The following is a 24352-nucleotide window of genomic DNA, read 5'->3' as shown; positions in this document are numbered from 1 at the left end:
GAGATAACAAGGTAGCTTAGGGGGTTTTATATCTTCCAAGCCCCAGTGGTTTAAGGTTATTAAAAATCTAACGTGTCTGTGTACTTTTATTTTTTTAATAGCAGGATAAGGAATAAGTGTTATATTAGTAATCATATGAATCAATATTAAATATTAATAATCATTTCTACACTGGGTTTTGTTTTTGTTTTATCTATCTATCTATCTATCTATCTATCTATCTATCTATCTATCTATCTATCAGCTAAGGCCACCTAGTGATTAAGAGAACTTGTTGTTCTTGTTGAGGCCCTGGGTTCTGTTGCCAGCACACACACGACAGCACAAATCTATCTGTGACTCAGTTTCAGAGACAGCAATGCTCTCTTCTGGTTTCCATGAGTATGGCATGCGTATGGTGCATAGACATATATGCATAAAATAAAAATAAACATTTAAAAATATTAACAGGATCAACTAGATTATTAAGACAAGGCAATTCAAGTTCACCATTGCTTTCCGTGTGGTGACTAGTAATCGCCACAGTTCTGGGACAATCTTGACTGGATTAAGAGGTGCCTGGGCTTGCAGAGCACACCCCTGGATGTATGGGGACATTTCTTGAGAGGATGTCCCAAAGGAGGCAGACCCACCCTGAATGTAGGGGTTGTCATTGCACAGTCTGGGAGCTAGATGGGGTAGAATTGGGGGAATGGCAGAGCCCACAAGCACAAGCATTCTCTCTCTCCTCCTCTGCCCTACCCTCTCATCTGTTTCCTGGACACCATGATGCATAAATAAAACACTGCGACTGGGTGCACATCCAAATCCCTGGCTCATGGTTGTTCTTTAACTGTGACAGGGAGCAGGCTTCCACAGGAGCACATCTTTTCTTTGAAGCAAGTATGGCCTCTAGTCCTCTCTCACTGCTGCCTGGGGAACTGCCTGTAGGAGCATCAACCCCGGAGCCTTGCTGTGGCTTGGCTCACTTGCAGAGCTTTCAGAAAGGGCTCCAGATTACTTCTGTCCCCACCAGAGGCACTTCTCAAGTAGGGGAGTGAGGAAACAACAGTACAATTACTCAACAGGAGACCTTGCTGACTGTCTGTTGGAACCAGAAAAAGCACAGCAGTAGTGGAAAGGGGCTGTAGACTGGGCTGTAAGGAAAACAGATTGCCTGCTATCTGTATTCAGATAAGAAGCGTGGCGCACTACCACGAACTTAGCAATGGCCATGACTCTCACACTTTGTAACAGAGAGTTCCAGTTTCTTCTGGAACACCATGAAGTCAAGAATTTTCTTAATATATAAACTTGGATTAAAGAAGTTATAAATATTCTGAAATTAACAGTGTTTTATTCTTTCTACATCTTTCTACATCAATACCCTTGGAACACTCTCTTTTTCTCTTGTCCAATTAATGAAATCTATCTATATTTGGGAAAAATTATCTGTGTTATATATTTCCTGTTCATTGTAGAAAGTTTAGAAAACAAGGGGATAATAATAAGAGATTAGACATGAGGGAAAAGTACTAGGAAGAATGAAAAATCACACTACTTGCAATCTGAGAAGATGGAAAAAATAGTTTCATGATGAAAAACATTCCCTTTGGAAAGCTAACTGTATCACAATTATACAGTAACTGCATGCTGACCAAATAAAACTTATCCAAAAATATACTCTGGTTTTTATTGTGCCATCTCTTTCCAGCCAATAGCATCACTAGTCTCGGTTTCTACTTTCTTTGCAAAGGAAATTCAGAGAGGTACATCATACATAATGATACTGAACAATATTTTCAAAATTGCATTTGTAAAATAAATATTTTTAACATTGACTGTAGTATCCATTCTGTTCCAAACAACCTTTGAACTTCAGGGAGACCCACAATCTATGGGTTCCTGTAATATTTTCAACATCTCTTTTACAGTTTCTATTTAATATGGCACATCCTAGTCTCATACATAGCCAGTCTTTATTACGTACTTGGAACCTTTTTCGTGCCTTTTCAATAATCAACTAGATAGAACATCTTACAAATAAATATGTATTGGGCAACATTAATGAATCATCAGTCCACACTGTAACTCTTTTCTTGGGCTTCTATGTGAGGAAAGTAGGAGACTGTCAATAATGACCCCATGCAGTTAAGTCTGGAAGGGGGGAGGTGAGTGGTGCTCACCAGGAAGAGGAAGATAACTCCTCTCAAAATGCCTCAGCTGATTGCAACCAGTACACTTCAGGACAGGGCCCATCTCACTCTGACACACCTTGATACTATGGTTTGATACCGAGCAACTACAAATCAAGGGCTGGCCTGAAGAAGAACTACTATGGCAGTCCTTCTGTGGTGCATCCCAGGATCCCCAGGCCACTCGTAAGAACATCTGCGCTGGTCTGAGTGAATGGCGGAGGGGGAAAGTTATGACGTCTATCTGTTTGACAACATGGCCTTGTCTAATCATAAGACTCAGATAAACGCTGCCGGACATGACAGTAGAATTTAATGAGGTGCCTCGGGTAGGACTGCAAGGTTATTTGACGTAACGCATGCTAGATATGGCTGCATGTGGTGGCACAACACGCTTGAAAGCCACAGTGCTGGGGCCCCGCAGCCATTGAGGGCCAGGTCCCCATATTCCAGTGTCTGCGCCAGATACTCTGAGCTGAGACACAGAGCTCCTGGCTTATACCAGGAGCTTCACAACTCTTCCTCAGTTACTCTGTGAAGTCTTCTGGCCACACTCATTGACAGCACCTTTTACTACGCTGGGACCTTATACTGTCAAGTCACACATTTTTATTTTGAATTACTAATGTTCACTATCTAACCCAAGCACAATTCTAGAACTGAACATAATTTTTATAATCGACTTTGAGCATAAAAACCTATTCTCTATTTTTTTTTTCATTTCCTCCTTTCACATTTGAAAGTGTTGGGAAAGAAATAACAACAATGAACACTGCACATAGGAGCACTTGCCTTTACTCCATTCCTTCCCTCCCCCATATGAAGCCAACCTCTGAAAGGCATCATCAGTGTCTGCGGTCGTCTCCATTTTCATTTCAAGAAGCCCACTGCAAGTCAGCAGGATGGGGTTGAAGGCAAGGATCATGTGCCTAACTCATCCTAGTGCTTGCCCTCCTGCTGTGCCCTCTGCTCCTCACTCAGAAGCCAAACTGGCCACTGAAACATAAACTATACAGAACTGTTGTTCCCAATCCATCAACAGTTTCCCATCAACATGTATGAAACAACCAAAGCAAGCAACGCTGGTGAACGCTTCAAGGATCTAGTAGTCTTCCTTACCTCACCTAAACATTAAGCCACTTTCACCAAAATGCGTCAAACAATTCAACAAAACACCAGAGACAGGCTAGGAAGCAGCTCTAGCTGGGATAGGTCAGTATTAAACAGGCTGTTCAGACAGAGGATGTGAAGAGAATTTTGGTTTCTTTAAAAACCCAGTTATGTTGGGAATATTTTTTGTTGTTGTTGTTTTAATCCCAAGTGTGGGATATGGGGCTGCTTCAGGTTGTCCACAGCAGCTGACTATGATTTGTCTAGTGCTCTGGCAAGGGGTGTGACTTTGCCGGCTTGAAGATAGTTTACTTTTGGAATTCTGGAGACTCTGGAAAGGGTATAAATGTGAGAGGCCTTAGAGGGCCTGAGGTGGCTGCTGCTGTGCATTTGCTCCTGCTGCCATAGCTGTTTGCTGGAGTGTAGTTATTGGTTGGAGTTATCCTGACAACAATGATGAAGATTGGACTTGAGTCAAGGAATTTGACTCCCTTAATCAGCAGAAAGTAGTGTAAAGAGATGTACACCTTCTTTTCACTCTATCCTTTTTTCTCTCCTACTTAGTGTTGAAAGGTTGGAAGGGATAGGGGTGACAGAGGGAGGTAGGAAAAAGAACCCAATAACATAGCCAAAAGCCCATCTACAAGAGGAGGCAGGGGATTTCTGTGTAACTCACCAGAAATTTGAATTTGCTGACTTGTTTTACAGGTATCCAGTATAATGAATTACTAAAACAAACTCTCAAGTACCTTTGACTAGTATATCCCTTTTAATCCTTTTATTCCCCAGGGAGAGTCTGTGAAGGATGACTTCCAGTAAAGGAATGAGTTGCTCTGGCTTGTATTTTAAAAATTAAAGTTTAGTCACATTACAGAGGATAAATTAGGTGATCTCTAACTCAGGAGAGCCCTGTGTTTCTTAACACAACTCCGAGATAAAGGCATGAGACTTAACTGAAGAGTAATTGAGGTCCTGGTAGCAAGAAAATCTGATGATTAATCAAAGTGTAGACATATTCTGCCCCAGGTGTTCAGTCTGCTAATGAAGTTGTGTAATTCTTCCAAGTTCATTCTATCAACAACCAGAGTGGTAGCCTATGCTATGACTTGTGGTACTGTTTGACCCCTGAAAGTTCATGGGCTAAAAAGCTTGGTCTACGGGGTTGGGAAGCTAATGTGGTAAAAGATAAATTCAGTCATAAGGCTTGCCTGCCATGAACAGATATATTAATGCTCCACTGAGGCGGTCTCTAAGAGGTCTGGCAGTTGTTTACAGACTTGGCTCTTATAAAGGGAGCTACACCATGTGCTCAGTATTTTTGGTTTGTAGCCATTTTCCCTTATTCTCCACGTTGCCACGGAGCCTCATCATAACACTAGTTCCAGGTTGTTTACACTTTGAAGTCATCAGAATGATTAGCAAATTAAATCTCTTAGACCATACCCAGCCTCAAGCACTTTGTTACAGGGGATACAAAAAAAGCAGACTGAGCCTCTTCATGTTTTACAGAGGACTTACATAAAACTTAGTAATTGCGGTCATCCACATGTTCCACACACAGTTACCTGCTACTGTACAGAAGACAGGCTAGTCTGTGACTCTACCATTTCTGACTTCCAGGGCTACAGCACTGCTAGTGTTTCTCTTCCCACAACAGGCACTGGGAAGAAGAGTGAGACCAAAGAGATAATCCACATTCATTAGCAAATTTTGATCATTGTGGAGGATGATCTCAATTTGATGCAGGAACAGGCGGGGGGGTGGGGCATAGTGTGATGATCATTAAGTTACCCTGTTAGAAAATTACACCTTTATTTCCCCACCTTTAGAGTCACCAGGGATTGTATTATTGATGGTCTAGTCATAGTACTATGCAAGATAACTAAAAGAGAAGAACATCGATGTTGAGAAATGATGCAAAACAAAGGCTAACGTTGATTCCTCCACGAGGAAAGAAAAAGGGAAATATAAAATATTACAGGCTACTGCCAATGCCCTGGGCTATTCTCCAAAACTTGACATTGAAATCCTGCTGATGAAGACACTACAAACTTTAGGTACAGAACATGGAGAAATCAAATGAGTATTGACCTAGAACTTTCATCCTTACTGGCTAGCTTTCCAGTGTCAAATGTTTCTATCTACACTACTGGAGGAGAAAAGCAATCATCAACATTACCTGGCTGGGAACCTTTGAACTACAACAATCACCAGTTTGGCAAGACATGCCCACTGGAGCAATAGTGGCACTCATGTCATAGGAATCACCAGCTACACCTTCTGGTTGGATTTAAAGCCCGGTCCATGAATTGAAATGAATCCATACCTGGCACTGTTATCATGGCCAAGAACCTGTGGGTACACAAGTGACAGCCCCCTGGGGAAAGCTAAGATTACTATTCTTCTAAGTGGCTATAGTGTTAAACCAACTGACTCCTAGGAAATTACCATTAAAACTATAGATCAGTGGATCTGTCAACCCCCAGTCAAGAAGCTTCCTTCTACAACTGATCAAGGTGAATAGAATAATAGACTAAGGAACTCTCAGCCATAAATGGGACATCTAAATCATAACCTCTCCCCACAAGGCTCAGGGGTTACTGCTGAAAAGAGGGTGAACAGATTGTAAGAGCCAGACAAGGTAAACGACTACAAGAACACATTGATTTCTGAACACAGCAGAGCAATTGCATATATAAATTCATAGCAGGTAAGACACAATGTCCAAGACCTGTGAAAGTTCAGGCAGACAAACTCCAGCATGGAGAGGGCAGTAATTCCCACCTCTAGCTGAGAGGTGGCAACTGACAGTTGCTGAGAGAGAAAGTCAGTTTTCACTAAGGTTGTATCCTTTTCTAGTTTGATCATGCTCCCTATAACCAGGAATATATTGGCAGGATAGACTGCATTTGATGGTTTTCTTTGAAAGAGAACACACAGTTGGTAAGTAAAGAGAGGATGACATGTCTGGCAAGAGTGGCAGCAGCAGATAGAGAGGATCGAAACACACTACACAAAATTCTCAGAGAACTAATAAAAAGGAGAATAAATATAAAAGATTTTTTTTAAAGGGAAAAAACCTAAAACAAGAAGGAAGAGGTAAATTTATTTCCAAAGTTATACTCTTCATGGCTCAGTTTAAGGTAGGGCTAAAGAGAAACACTAGAGTCATGAAAGGAAACCAGGCATTGCAGTTCATGGCTTTATCTTTGTCATACAATGTCTGACAGAGATGATTAATTCAGTTTTGGACATGTGATGGAAACTGAGGTCATGGCAGACACCCAGATCTAGATGACAGTCTTAAAGGATGGAAAGAAGTTCCCCAAAGTAATTTAGTGTTCTATACCATGGCAACATCTCAAAGTCACCAGGACAGAAGTCTCATTTTATCCAAGGAAAACACTTGGCACTGGGCACCAGATGAACTGGCACCAGACCAACTGGCTACTTAACACACAGTTGCATTTATCAACTCCACAACCACAACCTTCAAGCAGCTCTACAGATTAATGCTATTCAGAGTGCCCTTCCTTCCTTGTGTTTATGTCCCTGCTGGTGATATGGAAATGGGTAAGTTCATGAAAACTAGGAAAGTGGTTCTGGTCCTAGCTGGTCCTAGCAGGATGCTACTCCAGGCACAAAGCTGTCATCATGAAAAAAAAAATGATGACAGCACTTCAGAAAGCCCCTAGAGTCTTACTTACTATGTTAGCTGGAATTGGCCACTCATTGCCATTCCACTAAAGTGACAGCTGTCACGTGCAAGAAGAAAATCACTAAGAAGTCAAAGATCAAGTTTTCCTAAAAGGTGTATAACTACAATAACCTCCGGCTCAGAAAAGATATTCCAGATGGGCAACCAATGCCGAGTTTAAAGGCAAATTTAAAGGTATATTATTTTTGTTTCCATCATTTGGATCTTCTTTCCAAAGGGCTATGAGAGCGTGGCATTCATACCCTACCCTACAGTGACATAATGAAGCCAACTGATATAATGAGAAAAATCTACACCAGGCAATGCATACAGGAAAGCAACAGGCTTTAGTTGACTCCTGGTTCTGCTGCCTAAAGTCTTTTCCTGGGTTCCTCCAAATCTTTTATTTCAAGATATCTCAGGGCTCAAAGCAGGGACAGACAAGGAAAGATAAATACACAGGGCAGCTTTCATCACTATCATCAGATGTGCCCAGGGGGCAAAAGTCTCACAGTCAAATGGGAGCTGTTTATGTAATGTGCTTGAGCCCACAGAGCTGCATTACTGAGGACCGGGAGAAAATATCTTGCCCATGGCAGTAAAACAAACAAAAAAACAGAGTTCACACAGAGGATAGTGTATCATAGTCTATAATACGCAAGCTATGAGTAACCATACTACACACGTTTTTCTTTATAAGAACTTTGATCCCCCATTATTTTTGCCAATAATAAAATTTCACTGTGAATTTTATCTTTGAGTTCAACTTTGGAAGGAGCATGTCTAAGAAAATAATATTCTAGAGTTTAATTTTCAGCTTATTTTTGTTTAAAAAGGCTTTTTCTCTCAACATTCTATCTACGTACCACAATTATTTTAGTCTTTTCAGCCTTCTGATTCAATCTATGTTTGAATTAGGTAATGACTAAAGACATAAATACACTACAAAATATTTTGTGCACCCAACCATAACCAAGATAAGTGATGGCAGTGTTGGGCATAGCGCTTAATCAGCATTTATTATTTTGGATGTTTATTGTTATGAATAGTTTTGAAGTACGAGTTGGCTCTCCTGAATTTTAAATATCTATGCTCTCATCCACACATCTCCCCTTTTGCTAAATTATCAGAAAAGCACCTTTTAATACTTCAAAGCCTTCTATTTTATATGTAATTTAATATGAACTCATTATATTTTTATAAATATAGTCTACGCTGTAGCTTGCTAGTGTGCAAGCTGCTCGTACAGCAATCACGATGTACGAAAGTGAAGCTTGGAGGCTGAAGAGACGGCTCAGCAGTTGAGAACACGTACTGCTCTTGCTGAAGACCCTGGTTCAATTCACAGCATGGCTGCTCACAGCCCTCTGTAACTCATCCCAGGGGATCTGACGCCTTCTTCTGCCCCCTGTGGACAACTGCACACATGAGGTGCATATATGTACACTCCAGCACACACATACCCAGAAAAATTAAACAAAATAAATATTTTTTAAAAAGAAAATGAAGCTTAATTCTCTTGGATGTTGTTGTTTTAACAACTATAACTGTATAAGGAAAAAAATACTCCTCTACCGTCACACCACCCTGAATGCATACAGTCTTCTCTAGTCTCAGAAGCTGAGCAGGTCAGACCTGGTTAGTATTTGGTGTAAGAGAGTTAAAAAAAAAATCCTTAAACCTGTTGCCATTTAGATTCTATTTTGGACCTTTCAGAAGATGGTCAGGAAAGGTCATCTTGCTTATCATTGAAGCTACTTTTTCAAAAATTTAAAGTACTCAACTGTCCTTCTCTCCATGGCTATGTACTAAAAAAATCAACAGAGGCAAGAGAGCAAAAAGAAAGACAATGGATTAAGTAATAACCTAGAAGTTCAGCCTAGAGGTGAAGCGAATTGTGTTTTCTGTCTGATGTGAGGTGAGTAGCCTCTGTCATGCCCTCACTGCCATGATGACCCCAGAATCAGTGGGTCAAGGACTTGGGGCTCAACTCCCCAAATCCATGAGCCAAAACAAATCCTTCCTTAATTGAGAAAGTCTGACTGGTGAAACTATTCTAACTTTGCTATTTCGAGGTCAGCCTACACCTTTTCCATGGTGATGGTGCTTTAGTTTGAACAGACATGACTGCTAGCCTTTTGAGGTAGAGACTGAGCTGTATTCACTTTTGCAGTTGCACTTCATGACTTGCTGCTTGCTTCACTGTTAGAATGAGAGGGAAACAAAGAAAGAGGTGAAAAAGAACAAGGTAAAGTAGGTTAAGGGGGTTTTCTGTAACCCATGTTCTCACTCATGCCGTTGTTCCTAGAAATAACTCTGAGGCTTACGTGTATTTACAAAAGCCTAGGCCAATGTAGCTAGGCATGTTCCCTGACTTGCTCATAAGTAATAATCCCATTTATTCTATTCTAACTTATTCCACATGGCTGGTTATCTCTGCTCAGGTTTCATGCGTCCATCCACTTCAGTGTGCCGGGCCAAATCCCACACCTGTCTCCTTCCCTGAGTTCCTATCTGTCTGCCAGAACTCCCGCCTCCTTATTTCCTGCCTCAGCTAAGGCCATTGCTTTTTATTGACAGTTGACAAATCCATACAGTACACAAGAGATTATACCTACAGTAATGAGACAAGACACAGCTGCATAGGAGTAGGCACAGATCCAGCTCCCTGAATCTGAAGCATGGACCCAGCAGGGCATAAGGAAACACAGAACTGAGTGGACTAGAAGCCTCTAAGAAACAGCCAGGTCTTCCTGTTTTGGGCACAGAGAACTGTGGCATTTTCACATGATTGGAACGCAACAGAGAGGTAGCACCATTGCCATTCTGCTGCATTCCTTACGGAAGCTGATCTTCAAGTCAAAGGTGTTCTCTTCACCACAAGCTGCCCTTGCGTGGCACTAACCTATAATGCACCTACAAGCAACATGGGCAGGTATTCACCTGGCTGCCCTCTATGAGGCCAACATGGCTGTGAGATAAATCAAGGTTCAAATCCTGGCTCTGTTCAAAGCCTGACCTAGAGCAAGTCACTGAAATTCTCTAACAGTTTCCTTGTGGAATCCAGTAGCATTCAGCCTCTGAATCCTCAGAGACCAGTGACATACTTCTCCAAGCAGGCCACAAACATACCTACCCCAACAGTGCCACCGCCTGGGGACCAAGGATTCAAGCATTAGAGCCTATGGGAGGTATTCTCGCTCAGCCCACCACAGCCTCACTCCCCAGCCCAGTTCCTAAAGCAATAGAGCAGTGTTACAGCTTTTGCTCTGTGTTCTCTCCTCTTTCAACAGTTCTTTGTTTACACGTGTGAGGGTAGGAAGGGCACATGCTGCAGTGCGCACATGGAAATCAGAGGACAACTTGCAGGACGTGGTTCTCTTCTGCCACCCTATTTCCAGGAATGAAACTCAGGTCATCAGGCTTGGCAACAACCTACCCTCTGAGCCAGCTCACTGTCCTGCACTCTGTGTTTGGAAATAAATTATACGCTGTGTCGCCCTTTCTCAAGTAGGTCGATGTAACAGATTCAAGATACAATTGACTTGCAAGTAGCCAATCTGAATGTAATTCTGAGTGTAATTTTGGAGCATACTTCTGACCGTAGCCCAAGTCAGGTGACAGGCAACTAACACAGAACATGATTATTGCCTCCTTGAGCCCTCTATTCTTCTTGCCACCAAATGTTTGAGGAAATAACAAGAGCCAGAGTCACAATAATAGGAGGAGGGTGTTTAAGGAGGGAAGAAGTAATTGTCACAATCACACAGGCCCATAACAATGGCTGAAAGACAGAGCCAGGGCTAAGTGCATGCAAAATTCTGCCCGTTTTTTAGATACAGCCTATCTTTCACACCAACAGACTTCCTATTTATGAATTTACCCACAGACTAAAATGTGGACCTAATTCCAAATCTAACACTCACCATATGTTAACTAAGTTCCACTTGGACATGAATTACACAGCAAAGTCAGTGTTAATGAACAACGCACAACATGTTTCAGGCAGACATGTCTAAAGGCACTGTGTGCTGACCTGCTGAGGACACGAGAGACCAGGGGTTGTTACCAACCTAGTTCTAATTTGCCAGCGAGCACAGAGTGTGGAATGTAAACTGCTTTGAATAATGAGAACTGACCGGATTTTCATTACCCTACAGCCAGCCTTTGCTTCTAGTTTTGGTCCCCAACAGTGCGAAACATCTTGCCATCCAAGACATCATGCACAAAACACACTTGGGGTTGGAGACAATGTTGGCAGAGGCTGAGCCTAGGGGCAGAGGGAGGACTGGAGGGCACAGGATTTAACATTTATTGACCACCTCCTGCCTACATAAATTATCTCATGTGACCTTTGTGGTAACTTTGTGCATTCGGCTCTGTTGTTGTCAAGTTACAATGAGGTCTAGAGAGGTGAAAACGCGCACTGCAAGGCAGCACGCGAGGGGGTTGGAGGTCACATTCATGCAGAACTAAGGGAACCACGGCTCTGTCCCAGAGGGACACTGCTGCTGCTTTCTTGGGGCCTCTCTGGCCTGCTCAAGGAATTCCAAATCTCACACAGATACACTAACTCCCAGGTTCCTTAACTTTCCCTCCATTCCTTCTACCATGGAGTTACACCACGGAGGTTTGAAATCACCGGATGTATGAAATCATGGCCCCAAAATTTTTATTAAGGAAGTGTTTAAGAAACAAAGTATGTGTGTGTGTGTATGAGAGCATATATATAACTTTCTACTTCAAATAGAAGAATTTGTCCATAGTACTGCAGTATTACATTGAGGGTTTGTCATAATTTATTAATCAATATTATGATATATGTGATCAGTATATTCCTTTTACATTATCCCCATCAAATAAAAACTCAGAAAAAAAAACCCATATATTCCAAATAGGGTAGTAAATTAACAGAAATGAGTAATTAATAGTGCTTTGCTCAGTGTTTATGTGTTGAATAAATTTTCCAAACACAGCTAAATCTGAAATAGCCACCCCACTTGCCATGGTAAACCACTGACCCTCGTTTCTCCATCTTCTGTAAGCTCTACAGAGCTTCGAGACTCCGTGTGTGCATCAAACTTACAACAGTAAGAAACAGGACACACATGTACAAACCTGGCTTCTTAAACATTTTTGTTAGTTTTGGCAGGAAAGATGAAAGCCTTAATGACATAAGCTCAAGGTCTAGAAATGATGTTTGCTGATGCAGTTTAGCAATAGCTAAAAAAATATTTTCTACAGTAATGGCTTTGGTCTCAGATGTTAATTACACCAAAAACACTGACAACTGGCAATCCTCTTGCAAAGGATGGCAATTCCAAAATTCACTGTCAGACATGAAGTGACTGGCATTCTCCCTGGGTTTTTCCAGGACAAGGTGAAGATCTTTAATCTGAACAGTGAAATCTGAAATATTCCAAAATCCAAGCAGTTTTTTGTTTGTTTGTTTCCCCATATGGAGGGAAAAAAAAACATTATCCAAGCTGGTCTTGAACTTATGAGCCCAAGCACTCTTTCTGCCTAATCTCCACTCGTAGTTCAGCCTACAGGCTTATGGCCCTCTGTCCAGCTCTTAAAAACATTGTAAACACTGTCATGCAACTTAAACATTTTGAATTTTGGAGCATTCTAGACTTTTTGAGGTAGGAATGTTTGGCTAGTAAGGTTTATGCAAATGTGTCCACATAAAAACATGAATAAAATCCTTGGATATCTGAAACACTTCTAATTCAAGCATTTTGATAAGAGGTAGTCAATGTGCAATACTTCAAAGACCCACTTGGTTACCAGGTAATCTAATAGAGTTATGTGGCTCAAATACGCTTTAAACAGAAAATGAACCAGACGGCGACACCCCTCCCCCCCATCAAGCTATCATTTATAACATTGTTTTCCATTTCTAATGCTAAATTCAGTTAGCAAATGTTCCCCTGCAGGTGTCTACCTCCAAAGAAAGGCCTACTGTGAACCACCTGTGACATTTGCTTAATGTCCTTTATATTCACAAAGGGTCTGCAAGATGGAAACTTTCTACAGTGAAAAACCAGTGGGTGCGGGGCAAATTCCCATTATTCACATTAGTCGAGTTTCACAGCATCATACCAGCTTCACCTGGATATTCATGAGAAGAGGAAGTGTTTGTTTGGTTTGTTTTGTTATTGAAATCTCACAGGATCATCTGGCAAAGATAAATGACAGCACCTCATCAGTAGGTGCCATCCAGCACCTAGCTGGTACTACAGACCCAGGTTCCTCTTCATGCCCATCTCAGATGGAAGGGATCCAACATTTTCAGAGATGCTCATTTTAAGATTTAGGGTACAGCAACAGACACCATTCCAGTCAAGCTGGTTCCTTCAGTACACATAATGACTGAGTCTTAATAATTCAATTAAGATGAGGACGCAAGCATACAGAATAAAGGAATGGCATGTTAAAAACTGGAAGTTTGCTAATTCATAGCCTTCGAGGAACTGGGTCTAAGTGACAACATGGTTAAGTAAGCATCCAAAAGAAAAACATTTAAATGCCTACCACACCAAGCAAGGCAATCTCTCAGTCAATTCAATCAACAGTTTTATAAGTCTGCAATTTAGCAATTTAGTCACTGTCAATAAAAACACAAAATTTATGTAATACAGGGGACATTTACCCAACACAGGGGAAGAGGGAGGCTTGGGTATGTTTTCCCTCAGGCACCAGGTGTTTTGTTTTGTTTTTTTTCTTGAGACAGGGTCGCTCATTGGCCTAGAATCCATGACTGGCTTTTGTTTATTTGTTTTGTTTTTGACATGGGTTATAGATATTGAACTCAAGCGTGAAGCTTGTGCTGCAAAGATTTTACCAACTGAACTATTTCCCCCGTTTTAAAAATCTAGAAAATTGCTACAGTGTGGGTAAGGGGAGGATTGGCTTCAATAGTATCAAATATCTGTTGATTTGGATGGTATGCAAAACACAGTTACAATGAGGGAAACAATATGGCCTCTTAACTAAAATTGAAAACTCTGAAACAAGCAAACAAAAAGACTGCAGAGCAACCCAGAGACTCGAGTTCAAGTTCTGACAGCCCACATAAGTGTCCCATCATTTTGGATCCTCAACTACTATGTCTATAAATGAGTGGCTTAAGGTAGCTAGGGTCTACAAGTTCTGTCTAGAGTTCCCTTTAACTATATAGGCAATTCCACCCTCCCCATGCCCCTTTAAAAAAGAATTGTGGACAATTCATAGGTTATTGTGGTTTTTCATTTGTTTTTTTTTTTTTTGTTTGTTTTTTCAGTTCTGAAACAAAAGACATGTTATAAAGCACAGACTAGCCTGGAACTCGCTTTGTAACTAAAGCTGGCCTCAAACTCATCATGACCCTCCTGCCTCAGGGCTGCATTAAGACACCTATCTGGATAACAGGATTTTGGGTGCATTAGTAAAAACTCACAGAAATGAATCCACTCAGCTATGACTAGAAGATTATGTCTGTGCTATTGCACAAGACAATGGCAGAGCTGCGGTGTGACTTGGGAGAAAGGAGGAGGCTGTATCCCGGTGCTAAGCTGAAACAGCCAGAAGTTTGTGCCCTGAGTCTACTTACAGCAGTAGCTTGGAAACCCAAACTGGACATTATTATGCAGTAGTATCTTACTCTTAAGGACAGTGAGAGTAAGTGTGTGGCCTGAGTAACTGCAGAAGACAGGAAAGTAAAGGGAACCACTGTGTCGGGGAAGGGGAAGAACAGGGCACAAGTGTTCTGAAGCAGGAAATGGAAAAGCCGGGGAGGGGTGGTGGCTTTAATGAGGGATGGAAGGAGGTAAATACCGAAGGGGGGGAGGGTAAAACAACAGTAAGGAGTCTGAAAATGTCATAAGGGATCATTTTATTGTCTATGTACCTGAAAGTATCCAGAATGCATATGAGTCTGTGCATACTTAGACACATACAGTTTAAAAGAGACATTCCTGTCTAGGCTGACAATGCTTCCCCCAAGAGCCAGAGACAATCTAACAACAAAACCAACACCAGGCGTGAGGACGCCTCTTTTGCAGGGTTGTATACAAGACCCCCAAAATGTTACAGACTACTGCTGTCACCCTCAGTTCCTTCCCAAAGGTGGAAGGGTCACCTGTTGCTGAAGGCACTGTGTATGTTGAGGACCCAGAGGACCCGAGCTGCATTTGAACTGAAAGCCTCCTCCATGAGGATTAACATTCATGGTACCAGAAAGCTTTGTGCAAGCTTCCCAAAGAGGAAGCAACCAATGCGCTCACCCAGAGATGGTGTCTATGAACCACAACAATGACCAGCATGGCAAAATAACCCTTAAGTTCCAGTGGTGCCACACATACCCTGACAGTAATGAACAGCTCTCCAGTTGGACTTCAGACTGACCCAACAAGAGGGAAATCATGGCTAGCACTGAAAAACTAGCCAACTATTCAGAGCTAGTGACGTCATGAGGAGATGTCATGAGGAGAAACACCTTCTTTAACCAGTGTAACCCCTATCTACATTGTGAATAGTTGTCCTTATACCCACAGATAAGTGTAGTCTTCACCCCTCATTAAGGAAAGAAACTTCATGTTGCAACAAGCAGAGACCATGATAGAACAGATGCCACTGCCAATCAAAACACAGAGTTTAGGGTGCAGTTTCAACTATATAAACCTATAAAGCAACTTCTACACCTATAGCTCAAAAATCATTGCAGAAGAGAGGGTGAAAAAATATTGTAAGCACCAGAGGAGCTTTGTGGTGGGACTGTGTTTCCTACAAATGTCACAGAAGCTATACCCATGACGTCTCACCAACGTGACTGGCTAAGTAGGACCTAAGCAAGGATGGTGCGAACAAACATGCTAACACGGAACTGGAAAGCTCAGGCAGCCTTGGTCCCTGGAACTACAGGCAATTAATGATTGCTGAGAGTGGGAGGAATTGTCGTCCATAGGAAAGAGGCCCCAAATTGGTTAGACAACAGAAAAAAGCAAGAGGGTAGAGAGGAGGGGCTGGAGAGAGTAAGAGAAAGGGTGCAATGACCTGGAAGTAAATTATAATCCCCAAAATAAAATATAAAAATAAATACAAACAGTGGGAGATCAGTTTTATTTAATGAAAAAAACCTAATTGTTTGAAAATTTTACTGTTTTTTGCATTGCATAAATGCATTCTGGTTTGAACATAGAAAAAAACAGTTCCAAACAATCCTAAGGCTTTAAAAATGTTTGCTATGAAATCAGCACATCAATTGCATTCTGAAATGACAAATGACGTTATATTTTTGACAAAGAGTTTATATTTTTATTATAGAAAGATTTAGATCAGACAGTTCTTATCAATAGTTTAATGACCCACCAGTGCTCATTTAAACAGCTGGGAATATTTTAACTCGGCTAACCCAGGAAAATAGTAGATATAATTTCTCAAAATTACTTTTTCTACTTCACAATAAATTTCCTTTCATATGGAACCTTCCCCAATAAATACTCAATAACGTTTATATTCTGTGAAAACTTTTTATATTAAAGTTAGAGGGGAAAAAAGTTCCTAAAGCTGAGAAATCAACAATTAAATAAGGGGAATGGGTATCGACATAAACATAATGGCCACTAGTGATAAATTTGTATCATTAAGCATCAAATGAGACAGAAAGGTAATTATATACTAACATATAATATACTCATACTATAAACCTTCAGAGTAAGGAAGTCTCAAAGGACCAGACTGCTCAGGGCAGCTCCAGCTGCAAAAGGAAAAGGACTTGATGCTAAAGACCACACAGAAAGCCTTTTCTCAAGCTTATCCTCTACCTTCTGCAAGACATAACTGTAAGTGATGAGTGGAATGAGGTGTACCAAAAGCCCAATTACCTAGAGGCATAAGCTAAAATAAAATAGCAAGACAGTAAAACAGAAGTTTCTACTCAGAGCCAAGGACAATAAAGCAGCATTCCAAGGCAGGTGGCCAAAGCACTCTTTAAAATGCCAAAGAAATCTAAGGGTTAAACAGTGCTGAGGTAGAGTACTCCCTAAGCCAACCATTGTCACAGGCAGCTCTGTGGAGATCACAGATCGGTTGTACCGGGGAAACTGGCAAAGAAGGGTCTGGGGAAAGATGCCTGTCCCACAGTGAAGGTGAGAAGACAGCTTGGAGGGGAACACTTGGAGAACTTGACACTCATCTCCAGCACCGTGAAGAACAGCTGGCCTGGCGCAAGATCCATCCCGAAAGCAACTGCAGGATGAGGAGAAGCTGGTTGGAGAAACAGCAGACCAAGAGAGGCTGCTGAACTGGACCCATAAGCAGCGCCTGAGAAGAGGATGAGTGTCCTCTGTGGACCAGATTCAAGTCCTGCGGGCCGGAGACGCAGCATGTGGGGTCGAGCCAAGGGACATGTCTGGAGCTTGAACAGACATGACAAAATGAAGATAAAGGTAATGAAGATGAAGAAGATGCCAGCCCCAAGAGGCTAAGCAGGGAATCAGCGACTACGCAGAACTTAGAGGTATTTTTTATTGCCAAGAACGTTAACGTGGAAATCTCAAGCCACTGAGGAGGGTGCTGGAGGACCCGCAGGTGATGAGTGAACCGGAAACACCTGTCAAAGAGGCTAGGCAGCACCGTGGTTAGACTCCACGGGACATCTTAACTGCTCCCTCCTTTCTGTGTCCTTCCTTGAGTCACTTCACAGGGACCAGAAACCAGGGCTGGCAAGACAAAGGAAGAGAGTAGAAACCAGGCCAGAAGAAAAAAAAAAAAAGAAAAGAAAAGAAGAAAAGGCCAGCGAAATCCCTTCCACAGTTGCCTACTGCCCCCCCTTTCCCAAGAGGCGGGGCTGAAGAGGGTCAGCAGAATACTGGAAGCCTCACCTCTATGTCTGCCCCGGGGATTTCCTATGGTTGCTCTGGACATTTTAATAATCAAATTCGAGACTTTTGTGACCTAAAGAATGGTCTATATGATATAAGGACAACTAGAAAAGTCAAGTGTATCGCTAGCAGAAAATGACTCCAGTCTTAAGAAGTAAATTTAAAGGGACAAATGGTGTGTATTGGGGGTGGGGTGGGGGCTAGAGAGGAGGCAAAGCGGAAGTGACAACAAGGCTGTCTCATGGCTTTTCTCCATGAGACTCTATAAACAGTCAACACAGGGGCAAGTACAGAAACGGGGTCTTACATATCAAAATAGAATCCATTCAGCCTCTCCCTTGCCTTGAAGTCAGTCATTAACAATTTCAGAAACATGCCGCCACAGCCCAGGGCTCTACCGCCAAAGCAGCACTCATTTCCAACACTTGACGTGCAGGACCTAAATATTCCTGACTTACAGGCGGAGACTGTGCTCTGCTTGCTTTGTCTCTCAGTGAAGACCCCGTATATGAAAAGGGCTCTAAAAACTGCTGTTCTCACCGCAGAAAGGCTGCTCTGCTGAATCCTTAGGCAACAGAATCTGAGCAAATATCATGCACAGTGTTTTCATTAGTTAAAAATAGGCTGGGGGGTATGGCTCAGGGATAGAGTGCTTGCTTAGTAGTCACAAGTGCCTGGGCGTGATCCCCAGTACCAACAGGAAAGACAAAATAAGCATCACCAAGTACATTATAAAGTAACGAACATTCCTCTTAACTCTGTCAGAACGGCTCAGGTCTCTGGAACACGCCTTGTGGAGCAACAAATCAGGGTGTGAAACCTTGCAACTTTATTATTCATTATAACATAGACCTGAGTAGAAACTCTCAAGATAAATACAGTATCAATAAGGTTATCAAACGCAGAATGGAGGGGGCCCTTCTATGAGCCCAGTTCTCAAGACGCATTTTTACCCTGAGGCCAATTGTCGTTATATAGTGAAACCCTGTCTTAAAGGGTGGGGATAGCTGGAGAGATGGCTCTTGGTTCTGAGTTTACTTCCCAACAATCAGATGGTGGCTCTCAACCACCTAAAATGGGGTCTGATGCCATCTCCTGTCTGGTGCCCTCTTCTGTAACTCAGCATTCATGCAAGTAGAACACTCATGCATAAATAAATAAATTTTAAAAATATAAATTAGATGTTAAAATTCTCCTTTAAAAGTTTAAAAAAATATATCTGACCCATATTTTCTTAGTGCTTTGTTGGTACATAATAAGTATTTTCAGTGACAATCTGAATAAGAATCTACTATGTGCCATTACAATTCTCTAAGTATCTAACTATCTCTGTTGTTACACCTAGGAAGCTGAGAATCAGGATTAGTGACTTTCTTGACGTCACACAATTTGTAAATGGTGGAGCCAGCTTTATAACTTGAAATAGTGTGTGAGATAAAAAAAAAAGCACATTCTTTTTTATTATCATTTATTACAATTTATTCAGTTTGTATCCCAGCTGTAGTCACCTCCCTCATCCCCTCCCAATCCCACCTTCCCTCCCTCTTCTCCCCTATGCCCCTCCCCTAGTCCACTGATAGGGGAGGTCCTCCTCCCCTCCTATCTGATTCTAGCCTATCAGGTTCTTAATCATGTTTTTTTTTTTGTTTTTTTTAATGCTGGTGAGAGTCTATATGATTTTTTTGGTTGGTGGTGTTTGTGTGTGAAAGGGTGCTCACACACCTGTATGTGCTTATAGGCCAAAGACTGATATCAGGTGTCTTGCTCAATCACTCTTCATCTTACTCTTTGTGGCAGGGTCTCTCGCTGAACCTGCAGCTTGCTGCTTTAGCTAGACTAGCTGTCTAGCAAACCCCAGGGATCCTCTTGTTTCTGCACCCCAAGCTCTGGGATTTGAAATGCATGCACCTGGCTTTTTTTTTTTTCCATGTGGGTGCTGGGGAATCAAACACAGGTATCCATAGTCATTTGCATGGGCAATGACTATTCTAATGGTTACCTCTTCAATATGTTATTTCGAAGCCAAAGCTAAACTCAAGTTCCAACCATAGTTCTATTTAATTTACCTCCTGCTGAAATGAACTCATTAGTAAACTCTTCACAAAAAATCTCAGGCAGCAGATACAATGGAACATCAAACGTCTAACCATCCTTTTATACACACATTCATGATGTAAAGCTTATAACATACTATTTACAGTAAGGCTATGTGACTACAAAAGTTGACAACTTCTAAAGTGATAAACAGGGAAAACATCGCTTCGCTTTCTAAGGTTTGTGAGACTGACTGCAGTGGAGCCCTGTTCTTAGACTCCTTCATTGCCAGGCTTTATCTCAGGAAATAGAAAGACCAAAGATAGGGGTTGGGAAAGCCCTAGGTATTTCAGTACTACCTGTCCAGGGAACACTTGGTAATGTCTGCAGATTTGTCTATTGTCACTTCTAAGTTCAGGGCAGAGGCATGCGCAGCCTGCGCCCACCGTTTGCAGGCATGCTGCTAAGGATATCTGGGCACTGCACACAACAGCCCCCTGATAAGGAACTATCCAATCTAAAATGCCAACTGTGTTATGAGAAACTCTAGTAGAAGGGATTAAATGTCTGCAGCACTTCCAAAGCAGAGTGGGGGTTAGAAACAGTAACTACAAACAGGAAATCAGAGGGCAGTAACAGAAGCCCTGGGCCAGCAGCACTTGGTTCGTTACATATGAGACAAAGATACCATCTTCCCTTTAATATCCCACCTGTGCCAGTGGTGCTGAATTGCTTCTACTGAAAAGAGGACAGGAAATTGAAGTATGAACAGAAAGAGATAAAGTTTACTGAAGATAAACGGCTTTTATTAGATACTGTACAGCTCCACTTCTAATCCATGGAGGGCTTGTAACTCACAGGAGTCTCCAGGAGTTGTCATCTAAAATATGAAAAGGGTCTTTGTGGACACAGCGCAAGGAAAACCCAGAACAAATAAAAATTCATGAGCCTGGAGGTGGCTACCAGCATCCTGAAGATGAAACACTCCTGAGGAGCCCTGGCTTCTAGCCCCAACCATTTAAATACTCTGAGAACATGCAGCCATAGTTACATCCTACGCCTTCCAGTCCAAGTTTGGGGACCCTTCACAAAAGCAAAGAGTACCAACTGCACAAGCAGAATCTCTGAGACGGTGCGGTGCACAGAACACAGACAGACAGTGCAGAGAACAAAAAGGAAACTCCACAAGACGTGGTGTTGCTTTGCATGGTTTGAGCCATGATCCTGTGTTTTTGTTTTCTTTTTAATTTTTTTCATCTGTGCTCCTGTACATCCTTCCCATCTTTATTTCTTTCATGTTACCTTTCTTGGTATCTGCAATCACAGCTCTTTACTGAAACCGTCTCCCCCTCTCTGCATTCCCTTTTCACAAGTATTCCCCCCTCCTCTCTTTAAACTCAAGAGAAATTATGTGATGCGACTCTGGAGTGGAGCCAGATCTCAGGCGATTATCAAACGGTGAAGCTCAAGCCCACCTTCCTCTTTTCCACCTCTGGAACGCCGTCACCATGAAAGACTTCCAGAAACCATGAATCAGTTCCACACAGCGTCGGACTGTTGGTAAGGTCTACCACAGAACCAACCCTCACTATCAACATTTACTAAATTAGAAAAAGAACTCACTGACTGGCATAGCAGTTTGGGAAACTGCAGAAGACGTGTCCACGGGCTCCTTGAAACCTGTCTTCTGATAAGATCAAAGGCGTACTAAATGCAAACGCAGTGTGTGTGATTCATCTAATAAACCTTATTTGACATTTTGTCAGGTTAAGTAAGGAATGACTCATTAAATCCCCAAAATGGCACGCAAGGTATGTTTTCCCCTCCCACAAGTCCTCGGAATAACCTCGTGGAGTTTATTCTCCAGTTAACTGTGGAACCAGCAGCAGACACGGATTAAACTCCGAGGATTCCGGTCATGTTAGGTAAACCGGTACAGTACTTCAGCGGGTACTGTAGCGCCGTGCCTCGTGCAGCCCCTGGCAGAGGCACTTGAGCAACAGGAAAGTCCATCACTGCCCTGGAACCCTGAAAGTATGCCGCCGTGTGCTCTGGGCAGGTACACCCCAGTGGGTGTACACAGCGAACGGGGTGCAAGCCCTGTCAACCCCGCGGTGGGGTGTGCGGTCGGGCTCAAGTCCCGCGGCCAGCGTTCCACCCAAGTTTGGTGGGGCCAGGAGGCAACTCTGGCTGTTGCTTCTCCTCGGAGCCGCCTCCGAGCCGGCGCCGGGTGAGCCCCCGAGCCCCCCGACACCCCGTCCGTACCTTGGTGAGCTGGGCGATCTTCTTGCTCATTTTCAGGTGCATGTCCTGGCTGTAGTCCAGGCTGTGCCCGGCCAGCTGCGCGGCGGCCGGGGAGGGCGCGAATTTGGCCGCCCCGGCCGCAGAGCCGCCGTAATAGTGCTGCTGCCAGCTCATGCCCGGGGTCGCCATCTTCCCGGCAGACCCCGGCCGGGGCACCTGTCCCCGCGCGCGGGGCGAGGCCGGCGCAGCGACGACGCGGGGCGGGCGACAGCCGGGCCGGCCGCTTGCCGAGCCGCCGGCCCGCGCCCTCCAGTCCCGGCGGCCCGCACCCTCCCGCCCTCCCGCTTCGGCTCGGCGTCGGCGCGGCTGACGTCCCGCAAGCAGCGGCCGCCGGGGTCCCGAGACTCGGTCGCCGCCGGGGCTGCGGACGGAGGCGGAGACGGGGCGGGCTGCAGCGGCGGGAGGCGGGGCCGGGGACGCGGGAGCCGCCGAGCGCCGTTACCAGGGCGCGCGGCTCGAGGCTGGGCGAGCGCGCGGGGCTGGCCACGTCATTTCCCCGCAGCCAGGCTCCGCCCCGCGGCTCCCCGCCGCGCAGCCCTCCGCTTCTGCAGCTCCGCAGCCCGCGGCCGAGCTCCGCCCCGCGGCTCTCCAGCCCGCAACCCTCCAACCTGCGGCTCCACGGCCCGGCGGCCAAACTCCGACCCTCAGCTCTCCAGCCCGTAGCTGCGCGCGGGGACGCGACCCGCAAACCTGCGCTCCTGCCATCCACGGCCCTGCACCCCTCGGCACCTCCAGGCGCCAGCACGCAGGCTCGCCCTCCCCGCTCCGCATCCCTTCGGCCGGCAGCTCTTCAGCTCTTCAGCCCCGCAATAAGAGGCCCTGCATCACAGCGGCCTCTAGATGACAGCCACACGCAGGCAGCCCTAAAGCCCCTGTGGCCGGGTAGTCCCGCAGCATCGCCTCTCCTGGTACCACGCAGCCCTGCGGTAGTCAGCTCCTTAAGCCAGAGCCAACCCAGTCCTGTAGTTTACAGCCCTGTAGTCTCGCATCCTGGCTGTCTGCAGCCTTTGGCTATTGCCCTGTGCCTGAGTGGGCAAGACTTTGATGGTGACCTTCGGCTAGCCACAAGCCTAAAGCTTGGGAGAGCCTCCGCTGGTGCCTCCTGTGTGCAGGCCCGCAACCTCATATTCAGGACCTTAAGGCCCAGCACTTCCGCACCAGCGACGCGCTGGGGAAGTAGAGGGAGATTCTGTAGTTCTAGACTTGACTGGCCTTTTCATACTCACCCAGGCGCCAGCATTTTAGGGTCACACTGCCCTACGGTGTGCCCAGACTACACCGAGTGAAGCAATGCCAAATGCCTAGGTGTGGAGGAGCGCACCTCTAGAGGCGACTTCATCCCATTCTCCTCAGGGAAATGGGGCCTGTGGAACAATTACGTACGACTTATAATTGGCTAGAAATTAGAATAGGACTGGAATATAGAGGGGAGAACAGAACAAGGGAATGAGATGTCAGCCCTTCAAGATTGGGGGCTGTACTGAAATTTGGCATTACACGCACTTTTCCCCCTTGCTTAATGTATTACTTTGTACTGATCTTTTCTTAGCGTTTCCAAACTTGTAAGTCAAATAACTTTTAAAAACTTGTATCCTGTGTTGAAGTGGGGTCCTATTAGGTTAATGTCAATACAGACTTTGTAGAATTACACCTTTTTTTTTGAAGATTATGTTGTCCATTCAGTTTTGCAGAACTGAGTTTCTCCACTTTATGTGATTCCTCTTTAACATGCAAATAGCCATCACATAAAACTGAAAATGCTAGCAAATTCAGTTGAAGGCCAGACTAACAATGTGTCTGAATGTGACCAAAAGTAAGTAGTAAGTAAGTAAGTAAATAAATAAATAAATAGAAACGAATGAAGATGGAATAGGATACTAAAACATTTCTAGATCTGTTAGAATCCCAGAAGGAAAGATTGAAACAGGTGACACCTTTTGCCAGTTGCTAGGTGTTCAGTACCTTGGTAGTAGACCTTCCAGAAAACGAGTTTAGTTCCAGCGTCCTGAATGATAATGAGAAACGTGTGTGTATTTTCTGCTTCCTTAAGTATTAAATAAAATAAAGAGAATTGGAAACCACATAAACTGATGACACCATGGCACCATGATGTGGTTGAAGGAAGGTTTTTATTGTAGATGAGAACAATTTGAGACATCCTGAGAGTA

At 43.7% G+C, this 24352-nt stretch overlaps 1 protein-coding gene across 7 annotated transcripts in view; it reads right to left on the bottom strand.

Annotated features, from left to right (window-relative positions):
* Nucleotides 1-22369, bottom strand: part of Fam184a (family with sequence similarity 184 member A) — a 99220-nt gene extending 76851 nt beyond the window's left edge. For all 7 annotated transcript variants that reach the window (XR_008719254.1, XM_055599459.1, XM_055599461.1 and 4 more), the window contains exon 1: nucleotides 22146-22369. Coding sequence is in view for 6 of the 7 variants with exons in the window: in XM_055599459.1 (XP_055455434.1) it covers nucleotides 22146-22313 (168 nt within the window). In the remaining variant the exon portion in view is untranslated. The remainder of the gene's footprint in view (nucleotides 1-22145) is intronic.
* Between the last annotated feature and the right edge of the window lie 1983 nt (nucleotides 22370-24352).

The sequence above is a fragment of the Psammomys obesus genome, unplaced genomic scaffold, assembly GCF_907164565.1.
Source record: "Psammomys obesus unplaced genomic scaffold, mPsaObe1.curated_primary_1811, whole genome shotgun sequence".
NCBI lineage: Eukaryota > Metazoa > Chordata > Mammalia > Rodentia > Muridae > Psammomys > Psammomys obesus.
This window is presented reverse-complemented; position numbering and strand designations above follow the sequence as displayed.